This window comes from Gossypium raimondii, chromosome 8 (genome assembly GCF_025698545.1).
Source record: "Gossypium raimondii isolate GPD5lz chromosome 8, ASM2569854v1, whole genome shotgun sequence".
Taxonomy (NCBI): Eukaryota; Viridiplantae; Streptophyta; class Magnoliopsida; order Malvales; family Malvaceae; genus Gossypium; species Gossypium raimondii.
Genome location: NC_068572.1, coordinates 22238259 through 22255815, shown reverse-complemented (window position 1 = coordinate 22255815; position 17557 = coordinate 22238259). Strand labels below are relative to the sequence as shown.

General features: G+C 33.2%; 1 protein-coding gene across 3 annotated transcripts; it reads left to right on the top strand.

The window, feature by feature from the left end:
• Positions 1–76: 76 nt before the first annotated feature.
• Positions 77–6459, top strand: LOC105791035 (ubiquitin C-terminal hydrolase 22). 3 transcript variants are annotated; one of them, XM_012618901.2, is made up of 4 exons: positions 77–324; positions 504–2999; positions 3169–3293; positions 5036–6459. In XM_012618901.2, the coding sequence occupies exons 2-4, from the start codon at positions 2137–2139 to the stop codon at positions 5809–5811; spliced, it is 1764 nt and encodes a 587-aa protein (XP_012474355.1). In that variant the 5' UTR covers positions 77–324; positions 504–2136; the 3' UTR covers positions 5812–6459. The 3 variants fall into 3 exon arrangements, with proteins under 3 accessions (XP_012474355.1, XP_052490250.1, XP_012474356.1); XM_052634290.1 differs by having other exon boundaries at positions 435–2999; XM_012618902.2 differs by having other exon boundaries at positions 77–2999; positions 5039–6459.
• The last annotated feature ends 11098 nt before the right edge of the window (positions 6460–17557 follow it).

Below are 17557 nucleotides of genomic sequence, written 5' to 3'. Positions count from 1 at the left end.
GCACACACCCTAACTATAAGGACTCTCCAAATATTTGGAAAAGCTCACCTGAGCCTGAGTAACATAGCATCCTGATGCCGCAGGTCATTACCTATTATTGACATTTTGAAAGCCTAGTACTCAAATGGTAGTCTGTCTATATGTTGCAATGAATTATATGGTTCTTTGTTTTGCTCTGCATTGGCAATAGTGTAAATGCTTGTTTCTGTTATCTTGTGTAATACAAACACTGTATCAGATCATATTAGAAAACATTTGACAGGTCTTGGAGCTGCCATTAGCTGTGAGAATTTCCTTTCATGTCCATGATGTTAGAAGTTCCAGGTACATGTTCCTAACAAGTTCCATTCTTGCTGGTGGCGCTTTATTTCTAAATTTGATGCACCCAAAGCTTCATTTACATGAAATATTGGTTGCCTTTCATTAATTGCCAGTCTAGAAGCTGAACAAACATTGCTAAACCCATTTAAAGCCAATGATTATCGACGTTCCTTTTGTTATAGTTGGAAAAGAAGCTGCCATGATTGATGTTTATGATCTTGGTTGTGCTCTCTGCTTAAATTGCTAAACTGAGACCGTCTTTTTAGGCATCATTAAAGCAAATTATGTCAACCAGTGGATGATATGATGAAAAGACTAACAGTAACAGGTTTGATCTTTAACCCTTTAGTCAAGGTGAAACTAAAATGTCTATACAAGGTGGTTGGGTAGACTTGTCAATTCCAGTATGTCTCACAGTTAATATTTAAAGTATTATATTTTTATACATATAAATTTGTGTTACAAATATTTATGTTGGTATTATTGGATTTCGATGATAACGGGCAGTGGTGGTTTAGTTACCAGACAACCAAATTATTGAGCTTTGGTTGGTGGGTTCATGAATAGTCTCAGGGACTGTATCATTATAATTTTATAAAAGGAGAAATAGGGGTCCTCGCATGACTGCCGAAATGATTGGAGGCCATGTGATTTCCAGGATAAGGATTAGTAGTTTATTAACTACATATTAGCCACCGAATTTAACCCAGGTTAGCATTCTTATTTTCAGTCCAATATTTATATCATAGGAAAGGACCGATTTTAATTTTTGTTAAGTGTCAACTTATAATATGAATACATAAATGTTTCAAATTATATGAATTATTAATATAAAATATGGATATTAAAATGCCGAAAAAAAAGGAATATTTTCTTACAAAGATGCGTCATTGCATTGTAGATATGATGGCCCTCTTCCTTGCCTTGAGATACAAGTGCTTATGAGGAAAATGATGCCCCCTTTTCTTTATCTGCTTAAAACCAAATCCTACCTTTTAGTTTACTTCACATGAAAGGAAAAAAAACCCAAATTTCGTTGATCAAAAGGATAATATTAGGTTAAATTAAATATAGGGTCCGAAATTGTTAAAGAGTATTTTATTCAAATTGGTCCATTTAATTTATCACCTTACTTCAATTAATCTCTCATTTTATATATAAATTGATACGAAATTATATTGCAGATATGAACACTAAACGCAGCATGTAAAAAACAGAACATAATCCTGTATGAAAAATTACATTATTTTAACACAGACATGAATGTTTTAAATTATGTATATAATAGAATTACTAATATATCAATATTTTTACTTGTACCAAAAATAAGATGCTTTATAATACAATATAATACACAAATTATCACGTTTATTATGTCGGAAAAGAACAAAAATAAAGGAAGAAAACAAAGGAAATTACTACTATTGAAAAGAAAGGCATAATTTATTATAAAAAAAATAAAAACACCAAAAATGAATGTTTCCTTCTTCAGCAAGTATTCAATAGCTTTTCTATTTTCTATTTCATTCATTCTTGGAAGAATGCATAAAATATATATATATATAAAAAAAAAGAAAGACAAAAATTACATTTTATTTCTTAAAAACTACATATGAAATCCGATCAATGCATGAGCATGGACAAGATCTGATACATGCTCCCAACATCTTCTCATCAAACTCAATGCTCCTTCACTATCAATCGAACAATCTCAGCCGTTGATCTTCCCCTTCCCTGATCCAGATCCATGACCCTTATGTCCTTCATATCTAGGGTTTCTATTCCCAACGCGACTTTCACCACCCCGCCACCACCATGTCTTCCAAGATCAACGGCCACGTTTCGCCTCAGCCGTGTCCTCACCTCCTCGTCTTCCGTTCCCGCAACGGCCCCAAGCCCTTTCGCGCCCTACAGGATTGTATCCGCGTCAAGCCGCCCGGCGGTCGCGCCGCCATAAGGAGGGAACCTACTGAGGTCCCACGATGCGGCACGTGCGAGGAATCTTCCCGTTCGAGACTCTACGCGTGCGTCGCATGTGCCGCAGTGTTCTGCCACGCGCCTCTTCTTCACTCCCACGCGTCTGATCACTCGCTTTCCATCCCCGGTCATGAGATCGCCGTTGACGTCGACAGAGCTGAGCTATTTTGCTGTGCGTGCGGTGACCAGGTATACGATCGCGACTTCGACGCTGCCGTCGTCCTCGCACAGACTGTCAACGCTACCGCAACCACCTCCACTTCCGGATCCACCGCAATGCAGTGCAGCGTTGCTGGATCTCAACCGGAGAATCTACGAAAGCGCCGTCGAGTAGATTATCGTCCGTGGGAGCCAGATTCAGGAGAACACATTTCCAGGGGAAATCAGTCGATCCCTCTTCTGGACGCGACGAATGCCTCATTGGTTTCGTCAACACAACAACCTTGGGGATTTCGTGGATTGAATAATTTGGGGAATACCTGCTTTATGAATTCAATATTACAAGCGTTGCTCCATACGCCGCCGTTGCGAAACTATTTCTTAGGCGATCGACACAATAGATATTATTGTCAGCAAAAAAATGGTGCTATTAATGGCACTAAAAATTCAAGATTGTGTTTGGCTTGTGACATGGACGCGCTATTCTCGGCTGTTTTCTCGGGGGATCGGACTCCTTATAGTCCAGCTAAGTTCTTGTACAGGTTAGTTTCGTCAAAATCAATTTTTAATAAAATAAAATCTGAGAGTAATAAAAGCCTTTTTTTCTTCCTTTTTTTGTATTTTTTTTTCACTATATTGGTATTGTCTGCGTTGCTAGTATTTGTTTTGTGGTAAAAGAAGTGGGATTAATGTTAAGTAAGGTTTTTGTAGTTGGTGGCAACATGCGGCAAATTTGGCTAGTTATGAGCAGCAGGATGCCCATGAATTTTTCATTTCCATGCTTGAGGGAATTCATGAAAAGGTGGAGAAAGATAAAAGGAAGTCCCAAAGTCCAGGTGACTACCTTTCTTACTGTTGTAAGGTTGTGGTAGTGACTTTAAGTTGCATTTCTAGAATGCGATATGAATGCTTATGCTAGGATTGTTCATAGGTGGAGTTGGAGTGTATTATTTATATAAAGTAACCCATAAATTGAAGCAACTCCTAAATATAAGGAGTTTGATTTTGGGTCCGGATCTTCTTAAGTTCTTCATGACTTTGTAATTATTGGCTAACATTTGTTCAGTTATTAGTAATTTATGTGCTATTTGCATGCTTGTTAGTTTCTCCGAAAGGTGTTTGTTCTGGAAGGATATTTATCTTTTGCATTGATAAAAAAATGTGAATGTTTTGAAGTGTCGCACGTCAAGTTACTAAGATAATCGTCTTTAGTCTAACTTTACTGGGTTGTTCATTTTAGTTTGGCATTCTGGAAAATAAATTTGTCTGCAACTCTGCATTGGTCAACTTGGAATTACAGTTAGGATTATTTGTCTGCAACTCTGCATTAGTCAACTTGGGATTACAATTAGGATTGGTAAATTTGGTTAGGAATCTTCAGTATGGTTTGTGCTTAGGATGGGGTTGTGTGGTGCTGTTGTGCTTAAATGGCCAAATCATAGTTACCAGGAGGCATATGTGAATCTGCATAGAATAAATTCCTGGAGAAAGTAGTTAGTTGAAATGCAGAAATCATGCAGTGAAAAACTTGCTGCTACGTTAATGCAGTCATGTCAGCTAATGGTAGTTTGTTCCTCTTTACTAAGTAATTTTTTTTAAATCAATATCAACGGAGATTTTTCTCAAGATTAAGAAGTAACCCTGATATTAACTGCAGGGCATGAGGTTTAGGTCTCGTCTTTCTTGCCCTAGGAGTTGGCAAGTGCTCTCAGATTTAGAACTGCAGGCTTGATGATGTCAACTGCTTTACTTCTGTAAGTCAACCTTCCTTAGCCTACTTGGTTTCATTTTAGGAGTTTCTCACCTCACTTAATTCTCACATTACTTCCCCTTTGTCATGTATAGGATCCCATCCTCTAAAAAGATTGATCCTGGTCCCAAAAGAGGAGAGGGAGTGTCTTTTAGTTTTACAAAGATATCTTGAAGTCCTTTGGACTTGAAGTTCGGGCTAGTTGCATGCAATGTTGTCCGAACTTAAACCATATTTTCTCTACCTCTTGCTCCATTACTTGCTATTTTCTGGTAGTATTAGTAATGACTAAATGTTGATTATTCCTTGGGTTCTGTTATGGTATGCTGCTGCTCTTTTCATTTTTTTGAGTTTAATATTCTGCCTGGAAACACAAGTTAAAGATCTGACGCAGAAGTAAGAAATACTAACCATAAGTTGTCGTTGAGGCTTTGGTTGGGCTGCAATGAGTGAAACATTATATATCACTCCCTTTTTTCTTGAAAAGGTGAATCCAGAACTAGCAATCTCCGTTCTTGGTCAAAATAAAGTCGAAGAAGGGGGGGGGGGTTGATTCATTGCTTTCTCTTAACTGTAGTCAGAAATTAGCATCTACAATTATAATTGCTTTCTTTATGAAGTTTGCTTTGGGAAACCTTTTTAGAAGCATGTTACTCAATTTATTAAAATTGAATGCATGTCCAGTTAAATATTTTTTTTCTGTAGTGTTTGAATGGAGAGCTTGTGTTTGCAGCTTTTGATGCCATTCTTTATAAATGAATTAGAATTTTGGGTGATAACCAATCTCTTATAGTTGGTAATTTCATGACCCCATTCCTTGATATGCAGCAGGCAGTGGAGATTGTTGCATTGCACATAGAGTATTTTCTGGTATTTTGAGGTCGGATGTCATGTGTATGGTTTGTGGTTTCACATCCACAACATATGACCCATGTGTAGACATCTCCCTGGACTTGGAACCAAACCAAGGAGGTTCTGGGAAGTCTTCATCTGCAAAATCCCTTAATTCTTTCAATTTTGAGGCAGACTGCATGCGTCCGAATCAAAACTGTGGGATATCTACCTTAAAGGGTTGCTTAGAACGATTTACGAGAGCTGAAAAGTTGGGGTCTGACCAGAAACTTTTCTGCCAAAAGTGTCAGGTGAGGCAAGAGTCCCTTAAGCAGATGTCCATAAGAAAGCTTCCCCTGGTTTCATGCTTTCATGTTAAAAGATTTGAACATTCATCAATACGAAAGATGTCAAGGAAGGTTGACAGGTATCTGCAGTTCCCATTTTCATTGGACATGGCTCCTTATCTTTCTTCTTCCATTTTGAGGAGTCGATTTGGAAACAGGATTTTTCCTTTTGATGGAGATGAACAAGATGCATCCAATGACTTGTCAACTGAATTTGAGTTGTTTGCTGTTGTGACGCACTCAGGCAGATTAGATGCCGGCCATTACGTGACTTATTTGCGATTAAGTAACCAATGGTACAAGTGTGATGATGCATGGATTACTCAAGTTAATGAGAGCATCGTGAGAGCTGCACAAGGATACATGATGTTTTATGTACAGAAGGTGCTATATTATAAAGAAAGTGAAAACCAAGGCACATCATGATATTGATGAGAGATAAGAATTTGGTTGTTTGATTCAAATCATGCAAAGGCATAAGGTGGTCTACATCATTTGAGATTGTGATTAAATATGGGCTAGTTTCGTATACGAGGAAAACAAGTTGGGCCAGGTTGGTCAAAGTTGGGGACGGCTTGCTCTATCAGTGCACTTCGAGGGATAATTTATAATACTCGATTGGAGTGTTAAGTGAGCCTAAATTTTTGAGGCACTCCAAATATTCAGGAAAATCAAGTTTATGAGGTATTGATTCCTTAAATTGATTTCTGAATTTCATATTAAGTGTTGGCCTATTGATTCTTTTATATATATATATATATATACCTTTGACCCTCTCAAAGGATCCGCTGAGAGTTATAGTTTACTAATTGTTTCTCACATGGAATACCATGAGACTGGAGTGCAATTTTCCTTTTTTTGTCATAGAGGCCAAGGTTCATTTTGTTACTCGGAAAGCACTCAATACAAAAGCCTGATTGTTGATCTAATATTTGTGTCTATTATGAACTCTGTAAAAATACAAGCAGGCAATAAAATATTTTAAGTTAAATCTAAAACCCTAGAAGGTTGATAAACTGTAAAGCATAATCACATTAATTTAAATATCAAAATGTTCCTTCTTTGGATGGTCAATTAAGCTTTTATTAAATTGGATGATAGGTGTTTTGGTTGATTCATGATCCGTGATTGGCATTTGTCAATTTTTTAGTCACTTCTTTAGCGGTTTTTATATTATAGGCCTGCTTTTTATTTATATTTTCCATCCCAAATTGGTCATGATTGATTTGTTGTCGGTTTAACAATCATCAATCTGATTAGTCAATATTATAATTATTTAAGGCATGTACGGACATTTGTTGATAGAGCATAATTACATCATAATTTCTTATTTTATTATTTTATGTTTGGTCGTATGAATTGTAATTATACAATTATATAATTTATAATTTTAAAAATATTAGTATGATAAAAATAATTTCTAAACAAATAAAAAATTAAAATCAAATCATCATATGTATTATGTTAGTTTTAAAAAGTAATCGATAATATGATTACTAATAAAATGAACAGAAAATAGACATCATATGCAATTTTATTTGATTGTTTTAGTACATATTTATTAGGTTAACTCATGCTCTTATAATCATCTGTAGAGTCTCAGAATCGACTTCATCATTATCTGAATTCGTATCTACATTATTAAGATTATTAAGATTTTTTCTTCCATGAACTTTTTGAAATATGGATCAAGCTTAATTCCACTTATGATTAAAGTTATGAAATATGAAACATGCTGAAATAATCCAACATTGTTTTTTTATTATGTTATACTAAGGTGATGTTATTAATATGGAAAATATTTTTTAGAACAAATATCTTCTCAACTACATTTTAAAGCCTTGAATGTCTTAAATTACGAGTTGTTTATAGTGCTTGCATCGACATTTTCTATTTGTGTAGTTAGCATCGATACAATAATATTTGGATTCAATGTCTAAATGGTTCGTAGCTTTAATTATGAAATATAAACTTATTTTGGCGAATGACTTATGCTAGGTTATATATCTTTTATAATATGTAAATTAAGTAAAATTATAATATATAACATTTTAAAAATATTTTATAAATTGTCCAAATTTTTAAAACACTTCTTATAGATATATAATTTTACAACTTTAGAAAATTATTTTTTTATAAATAAGTTATGATAAAAAAACTATAATATTTTTATAAATAAGTATAATATTTTTATAATATATAGCGTATACAAATAAATAACTTATGTCCATATTTCATCATAACTTTTTATAAATAAATTAGTATATTATAATGCTTTTATAACATGTAAATTATTTTTATAATAAATTTTTGACCATAAATTTAGAATTTTTAAGGTTTAAATAGTTTTTTTATAACTTTATAAAATACATAAACCTTTTTATAATTTAATTTTTAGGAATTAGGATTTATAACATAAGAAATTTTGTCATAACTATTCTAAACACTCATACATATTCATGCTTATAATATAATTTTTATAACTTGTATAAAAATAATTTTTAAAATTGAATTTAGGTGTAATTATCTACATAATTACTCCAATTTTTACCTTCTCTAAGAATTGAAAAGTGTAATTGGGTACTCCAATTACATCAAATTCGATGGGACCTACTAATTACAATGGATACCCAAATATACTATCTTTGTATAATTACAAATAATTACTCTCAAATTTAATTATTAAATAACTTTCTAAACACTCATAGGATTCAATTAAATTGAAGTTGGTTGGAATTCTTAAATAAGGAGCAAGGTCTGATTGGTATTTGTGTAACTTGTTAAGAGTAAGTACTCTGGGCATTATTCGAATATGAGGTTTTACTAAAGAATATCAAATTATTTTTTTATTTTTTTTTTATGAATCTAAGTATTTTTTTTATTCTAACTTGATAAACATTTGTTTGTAGCTTGTTATTTGTTTTTGGCTTAATGCTTAATTTGCTTCTTGAACTATACTCGTTTTTTATTTTGGCACTTGAATTTTTTTTTAATCTTAAATTAGTATTTAAACTATCATTCCGCTATTTGATTAACTTTTTTTTTTGTAATCGGTCGTCACGGGGCACATCCAACTGATCACATTGTGCCAAATGACAATTAAGTTTATTTAAAATAAAAATATTAAATTTAAATTTAAAAGCATCTTTGACTTTGACTCACCGATGATTGATGTTGACCAATATTAATCATCCATGTGACGTTATCAGAACGTGGCGTGCATCAATTTTTTTGTTTGTTTTTTTTTAATATTATACATATTATATTTATTAAAATGAAAAAAAAAGATGTATTTAATATTAAGAAAAAACAAAATATAGGATACGTGGCGTGTTTCAATAGTGTCACGTGGATGGTCAATGCCGGTCAACGACCGAGTAACTGTGAGCCAAAATAAAATGTTTTTTAAAATTTGAATTTAATTTTTTTATTTTAAATAAATGTAATTGCCATGTGATATATTGTGCTTGGTTGGGTAAGCCAAATGATACATCCAGGTTGGCGTGAAATTGATAATTTAAGTACTGAACGAATAACAAAATGATAACTTAAGTACCAATCTAAAATAAAAAAAATTCAGATACCAAAGTGAAAAAATATATATAATTCAGGAGCCAAATACGTTTATTTTTCACTCAGTTAGTGAATAAGAAAGAATATTTTGTTTATTGTGGATTATGATATATGTATATATCTTTTGAAGTCCATAAGCATTTACAACAAATAAAATGTGGTAAAAAGAAACGAAAGCAATGCGATCAAATAGAGTAATTCAGATGAAAGGGATATAAAATGGTGAGTATGCATGTCTGATGAACTAATTTCTTCCGGAAGTTAACATGCGTTTTGCATGGAGATAAAAGACATTTTTAGAACTGGATTAGTGATCAAATCAGTTAGAATATCAATGCATCGATTTAATTGATCTTACTGGTTTAATTAAATAAATTATTAAAATATTTTTAAAATAAAACTATAAAGAAATAAAAAAATTTCGGTTCAATCGTTTTTTTGCCTGGTTTTTGAGTTAACCGATTTAATGGCCTTTTGTAGATCGATAATCCAGTCAAATCCTGATCCAATCAGCCAGTTCGATCAAATTCAAATAACATTGAAGTGGAGCAATTTTATAAAATATTATCTTAATCAATAAAATTATGAAATGAAAAACTATATTTATCTTATTCATATATTTTAAATGAATAGAAAATTTAAAAAGAAATATTATTATCTTGTTATGATTTTTTTTTTATTTTTAAGTGCAATTTAAAAAGTTTTATAGAATGCCTAGGAAATTTTGTCTTTTTTGTCAAAAACATAATACCTATCGCTGGCAACAATGGTTAATCTTCTCACCGTAGATAGGTGCTTTTCAAAAAGGTAAATAATTTTTCCGCAAAATTTTGTTATTTTTTATGAATGAGTGTTATTACCCTTCAATGAAAACTTCTATTCGTACCAACTTTTTAAAAGGATGCAAGTTGAATATTACATTGCTAATTAATAAAATCTTTTGATGAAAAAATTTAAAAAAAATGGGATTATTTAAGGTCCAATTTCACCCAATTAGGCGAAGAGCCGTAAGAGAGGGAGAGATTGAGAGAGGGAATAGGTAGAGAGAGGGCAGAAGTTCTAATGAATGTTTGTTGCTCCCTGGTGGGCTTTTACACGGGGGACTGAGGTGCCACATGGGAGCATCTTATTGGTAGATGAGTCACCTCATTGTCTCTTGGTGAAGAAAATGGCGTGACTTCGTAAGATGATGATGCGATGTTATATGTTGAGTGCCAAAAATTGTAGATTGTAAATTCATTATTCATGGGCACTTATTCAAATTTAAAAAGTGATGATTTATTCATCCAATGGATACATTTGATTTCCATAGGACGTTTTTTTTCTTCTAAGAAGCATGTCCTACACAAATGGTTGTGGCTTTTCAAAATAGTGTCCATTGAGTGCATATAAATAGATCGACTATGGTGCTCACATGGATCATCACAATCAATCCAATTTCAAAAATTAGAGAAAGAGTTAGGGAATTCCTCAATTTTGCTAGTCAAAGGAAATTCAAAATGCTTCATTGTATCCTGAAAGGACCTTTGTCTTAACCCTCTAGCAACTTTGTGTGGGGGCAAATAGTTCTTTTTGGAAAACATCATTCGTGCCTCAAAGTCTACTATTTTAATTCTATATCGTCTTCAGGTCTATCGTCTCCACTCAATTTCTCCAAAAATCAAAGAGAACTATTTTGGAAATGGTGACGGAGGGTACCACCTTCAAAGTGATGAACCAAGAGTTTGTGAAACTGGACCGATTTGATGGCTCAAACTTCAATCATTAGAAGGACAAGATTTTGTTCCTTCTTACCGTCTTGAAGGTGGCGTACGTTCTGGATCCAAACCTACAACCCGTGGAGGATCCCACCCCTAATGCAAACCTCGAGGAAATTGTGAAAGTGGACGAACTAAAAAAGAAGCACGAAGAAGAAAATTTCACATGTCATGGTCACATCCTCAACACCTTGTCTGATCGATTGTATGATCTCTACATGTCGGTGCAATCCCGGTGGAAATATAGAAAGCTCTTGAAGAGAAATACAACACTGAGCGACAAGGTACCGATAAATTTTTAATAATGAAGTATTTTGAATTCAAAATGCTCGATAGTATCCTGATCATGGATCAAATCCATGAACTACAAGTCCTTGTAAGCAGCCTTTGTGACCTGAAAGTTGTTATTATGAAATTATTACAAGTTGGGGCTATCATCTCGAAGTTGCCCTTGTCTTAGTACAATTATCGGAAGAAACTTCTGCATATTGAAAAAGAAAATCAGAAGCGTGATGTGGTGTATCTTCCCCAAAGTTCTAAAATGAAACATGTGAGCAAGTCTAAAAACTCCCGAAATGGTAAGCGAAAGCCACAACCGAGACCAAAGACGTGCAAGGCAAGAAGAAAAAATCTCGCAATTATTATAATTGCAATAAGAATGGACACTACATCAAGGATTGTAAACTTCTCAAAAAAAAAGCAAGATGCCACAACTTCCAAAGCCAATACGGTGGAGAACATGAACTTAATGGCCATGGTTATGGAAGGGATCGAGAGTTTGGAGATTAGTATGATTACCGAACTCAACATAATCATGACCGATAAGTCCTATAATTGGTGGCTCGACTCTAGAGTTACTATCCATATGTGTAATGAATGACAACAATTCAAAAGTTATGAACTATTGGCAAACCCTAAAGTGTTTATGGGCAACTATCAATCGGTTAAGGTACTCGGTTAAGGGACAGTGGAACTCAACTTCACATCTAGGAAGAAATTGACTTTAACTAATGTGTTACATGTTCTTGATGTGAGAAATAATTTAGTGTCCATAAGTCTTCCATGTAACAAGGGGTTCAAGGTTATCTTGGAATCCGATAAGTTAGTCTTACTTAAGGGTGATATATATGTAGGAAAATGATATTGTAATGAGGGCATGTTCAAGTTGAGCATTGATATGAATAAAGTCAATTCTTCTACTTATATTGTTGAATCCTATCCTTTGTGGCATGCGCATTTAGCACATTTTAATTTTAAAACTTTACAATATATGCAAAAGAATGATTATATTAGTCTAAGTAATGATGAGTTTGTTGATAAATGTGAAGTTTGTATTAAATAAAAAATTACCAAGAAGTCATTTCCTAATAAGTGTGAAAGGAATTCACAAGTGTTAGATTTAATCCATTCGGATGTTTATGAATTAAATAGAATGCTAACAACAGGTGGAAAACGATATTTTATCACTTTTATAGACGAATTCTCTAGATTTACTTATGTGTATCTCATGAGAAGTAAAGACGAGACTTTTTGTATGTTTAAATGTTTTAAAAATGAGGTTGAGAATTTGTTTGGTAAGAAGATCAAAGTACTTCGCAGTGATAGAGGTGGTGAATATTTTTCAAATGAATTTAATGTATTTTGTGAGGAACAAGGTGTGGTACATGAGTGTTCTGCGCCTTATACTCCGCAAGAAAATGGTTTGGTGGAATGAAAGAACTGTACTTTAATAGATATGGTTAACTTGATATTATTAAATGCTAAACTTCGATATAATCTATGGGGTGAAGCATTATTGATTGCGTGTTATATCCTTAACAGAATACCATCGAGAAAATTTAAAGTATCTACATATGAGTTATGGAAGGGTTGGATGCCGAACTTAGATTTTTTCAAAGTGTGGGGGTGTTTGGCTCACTATAGAGTTCCCGACTAACGAAGAACAAAGTTAGGACCAATAGCCGTCAAAGGTGCATTCGTTGGATATGCCCAACACTCTAAAGCTTATCGTGTTCTTGATTTAGTGCCAAATACGATAATTGAAACAAGAGATGTCGTATTAATTGAAAAGAAAGTTTTCAATGATTCAACAGATTCAAAAAAAGAATATCAACCAAAGATCTCAAGTGATCAAAGCAAGAAAAGTCTTTGAAACAATAAGGATACAAAGCCGGGGAAAAGTCAAAGAGTGAGAAAAGTAAAGAACTTTGGTCCTAATTTCATTTCTTCGCAATCTCTAGCATTTCTCGATGAGGGAAATAGAGAATATGTAATTAGAAAGATCCCCATAATGTTTAATGTGGATAGTGATCCACAATCCTATGGTGAAGCCATGACTTCTAGGGATGCGACATTTTGGAAAGAGGTGATCAATGATGAAATGGGTTCAATATTGTCTACCAATACTTGGATCCTAGTTGATCTTCATCAAGGATCGAAGCCTATCGGGTGTAAATGAGTGTTTAAAAGGAAGAATACTCCAATAGAGGGTTCTCCAACCTTTAAAACTATGTTAGTGGCAAAAGCATTTAGGCAAAAGGAATGCCTAGATTATTTTGACACCTATGCACTGGTGGCTAGGATGACCTCCATTCGAATTCTTATGGCACTTGCATCTATCCATAAATTACATGTACATCAAATGGATGTTAAGACGACTTTTTTGAATGGTGATCTAGAAGAGAAGGTTTACATGGAGCAACCAGAAAGCTTTGTGCTTCCTAGGAATGAACATAATGTGTGAAAGTTGATCAAGTAATTATATGGTTTAAAACACGTGCCAAAAAAGTGGCATGAGAAATTTGACTTGGTTATCTTGTCATATGGTTTTTTACATAATGATGCGGATAAATGTATTTACACTAAATTCACCGATAGGTACAGTGTAGTCATTTTTCTCTATGTAGATGATTTGTTAATTTTTTGGATAAATATGCAAGGTGTTCGCGAGACCAAATAGTATCTAGACTCGAATTTTAAGATGAAGGATCTCAATGAGGTCGATACAATTCTAGGTATAAAGGTGCAAAGCATGAAAGGGGCTTTGCACTAAGCCAATCTCACTACATCGAGAGAGTACTGGAAAACTTCAAACACTTGAATACAAAGATTCGAACACTCCATTCAATTCGAACTTCAAGTTAAGTGAGAATAATGGTAGGGCTATAGCGCAACTTGAGTGCGCCAACGCAATTAGAAGTTTAATGTATGCAATACATTGCACTAGACCCCATATCGCATTTTCTGTGTGCAAATTGGTGAGATTTACAAATTGTCATAGTATTGATCATTGGAAAGGAATTTATAGGATTTTTGGCTATCTTAAAAAAACAAAAAAATTTGAGATTATTCTATAGTGATTATCTTGCGGTACTAGAAGGTTACTCGGATGTAAGTTAGATTACAAGTCTAAGTGACAATAAGTCCACATCGGGATGGATTTTTACAATCGGAGGTGGAGCCATTAGTTGGGCCTCTAAGAAACAAACTTGCATCTTGTAACACCCCTAACCCGTATCTGTCACCAGAATAGTGTTATGAAGCATTATCGTAAAACGTAACTTTAAAACATATATCTTAAACATTAACATAAACAGAACATAAATTGTTCATTTACTTGCATATCATCCCTTAATCGAGCCTTCGAGGCCTTAAAAGCACTTTAGAAACAATTCGGGACTAAATTGAAAACATTTGGAATATTTAAGAAAAAGTTAGAAAAATTGAACTGCAGGTGTAACGCCCAAAATCCAGTCTAAACGTTATGATCGAATATGGCGATGTCACATTGTAACACTCCTTACCCGTATTCAACGCCGGAATAGGGTACGAGGCATTACTAGAACATATATACTTATAAACATGTTAAACTGAGTTATAAAATTTCATTCAAATTTAAACTCTTCAAATTTTTAACATGCTTTTATAAATCTTCACGTTATAACTTCAAAATACTATATTTGTAACAAATAGGGCTTCTGAGACCCAATACATACTCATGCAATTCAATACTTCATTTCCATTTCATTTAATTCACGATTCTCATGTTCACGATTCAATTCAATTTCTCAATCCAATATAGATTTCAATACCACAATAATTCATTTAATTCACATCATATCATTTGCAATTTCCATTTAATTCACGTACAATTCAATTTCATTAAGTTCAATATTAATACATATTTATCATTTAACTTAACGTCCCCTTTTTTGCATCATTTTACACTTCAAGCATGAACCTATTATCTCATTTCCTTTCCACTCCTGTTTCCTATGCATATCACACAATATATAAACATTACACTCAACCATAGTCGCAAGTTAGTCTTTTTGAAGACTAACCACATGATAAACTATTTTAATAAAGATTACAAACTTTAAACCTTACCACCCTTTTATGATCACAAGCATATTTCCATCTAGACATGTACCATCTCAATGCATAATTTTATAAATTTAATGTGGTGTAATCCAGCCACAACTTGGCCAAAGCCTAAGCATACATACCAAACATGCTAGCCAAATAAACATATAGTATAAGCATTATAAGCATGGATAAGCACCAAACTTATCAACATGAGTTAATTCATAAACCATTTCTGACATTGCTACATACCAAATCATATACCAAGTATACCACATACATATACTATGAAACTTTATTTTCTCTCATGAACTTTAACTATAACTAATAATGCACAATTATAAACATCATTTCTTTTCAATCGTTTATCGATTATAATCGAGCATATGGCTAATTATACACAAATCATTCATATTTTCTTCCAATTTTCCTCCTCCTCCTCTCCATTTCACATCCTTAATGTGTATAACACACTTAAACAACATTAACTACAATTTCACTATTCACTCACATGTATATTCAAAGCTGTCTATTCGAGTCAGAGTCACTAAATTATTTTTACCTGGAGCTAAAAAACTCCAAATTAAGATCCGTAAATTTTTCCCAAAACTAGATTCACATATATTTTTACCATAAAATTTTCAGAATTTTTGGTTTAGCCAAATAGTATAGTTTATTCTTTAAAGTTTCCCCTGTTTCACTACTTGATAGTTCTGACCTCTCTTCACTAAAAATTAATTATTTCATTGTACAGAATTAGGATATTGTTTTCATTTGTTTCTCTTGAAAATAGATTCACTGAGGATTCTAAAAATATAAAATTTATCCTATAATTATTTTTGTACAATTTTTGACAATTTTCCAAAGTCAGAACAGGGGATTCCGAACTCATTCTGACTCTGTCTAACTAAACTTCAAATATCTCAAAATATATAACTCTTTTGCTTGCTCTGTTTCTTTTATGTGTAAATAGACTCATTCAGCTTCAATTTCCTCTAATTAATCTCCACCATTTTTGGTGATTTTTCAAAGTCACACAACTGTTGCTGTCTAAATTGTTTTATTGCTAAATGTGCTCTTTCATAATTTCAGTTTTTCACTTTCAATCACAATTCAATTCAAAATTCACTTTTCCATTTCTAAGTCGATATTCAATTCAATTCCACACCTATATTCATTATTCAATTACACTTAGTCATTAGTCAATTTCCCAATGAACACTTCGGAATAATAACAGATACTCGGTGGATTCAGCACATAGCAACCACCTTATTAATCAATGATGTCCGGTGGAATCAGCACATAGCAACCACCTTACTAATCAATGATGTTCGGTTCACATAGTAGCCTGCATATAGTACTACATATATGACCAGTACCATTCGATACATGTAGTAGCCTGCACATAGTACTACACACGTGATCGAAACTATCCGGTACGCATAGTAGCCTACACATAGTACTACACTTGCGACCTATCATTCCAGTACACGTAGTAGCCTGCACATAGTACTACACACGTGACTATCACTTTCACTTTTACATAGTGGCCTACACAGAATCCGTGCCACACATGTGATCATTTCTGTCACTTCATTCATATCCCTTTTTATTCCAAAGGTTCATTCGGGAATTTTTCACTTTTCTTTTTATCAATCAATTTCAATTTCTCGTCTTTCTCGATTTATAACAATACATTTAACTTATATAACCTTCACACTATTCATTCCAGTACAAAAACCATACTTTGGAAAAATTATGTTTTCGCCCCTAAAGTTTCACAAAATTACAATTTTGCCCCTGGACTCGTAAAATAATTTTTATTTAATTTCCTTGCATTTCAGGCCTAACTGAACCATTTTCATAACTATAGCAGTCCACAATACTCACTTATTCACACACTTGTGACATATTTTATAACTTTTACAAATTAATTCTTTTAGGCATTTTCATCGAAAATTACTTAGTATAAACCGTTTTTCACATTCCAAACATTCATATTCTTCCATAAAACATCAAAATACATGCATATCATTCATAGGTAAATTTTTAAACACAAACCCTAGTTCAAAACAATGGTAAAAATAGGTAAATCTTGTTACGAGGATTTCAAAAACGAAAAAATCATTAAAAACGGGGATAGAACGGACTTACAATCGAGCTTGGAAGCTTGAAAAACCCTAGGCATGGTTTCTCCATGCAATTTTCGGCCTAAGGGTTGAAGATGGACAAAAATTGGCTTTTAATTTTGTTTTTAATTCATTTTAATAACTAAATGACCAAAATGCCCTTAATGAAAAACTTTGAAACATGTCTAACCATACCCATTTTTGTCCACCAACTTAACCAATGGTCTAATTACCATATAAAGATCTCAAATTTAAAATTTCATAACAATTGGACACCTCTAACATATAGAACTCAACTTTTACACTTTTTACAATTTAGTCATTTTGACTAAATTGAGTGCCCAAACG

Bases quoted from the DNA above. Each gene is read 5' to 3' on its own strand.
- LOC105791035 (XM_012618901.2), top strand. From the start codon at position 2,137: ATGTCTTCCAAGATCAACGGCCACGTTTCGCCTCAGCCGTGTCCTCAC. The intron at 3,000-3,168 runs GTTAGTTTCGTC...AGGTTTTTGTAG, and splicing joins CCAGCTAAGTTCTTGTACAG to TTGGTGGCAACATGCGGCAA. The intron at 3,294-5,035 runs GTGACTACCTTT...CTTGATATGCAG, and splicing joins AAGGAAGTCCCAAAGTCCAG to CAGGCAGTGGAGATTGTTGC.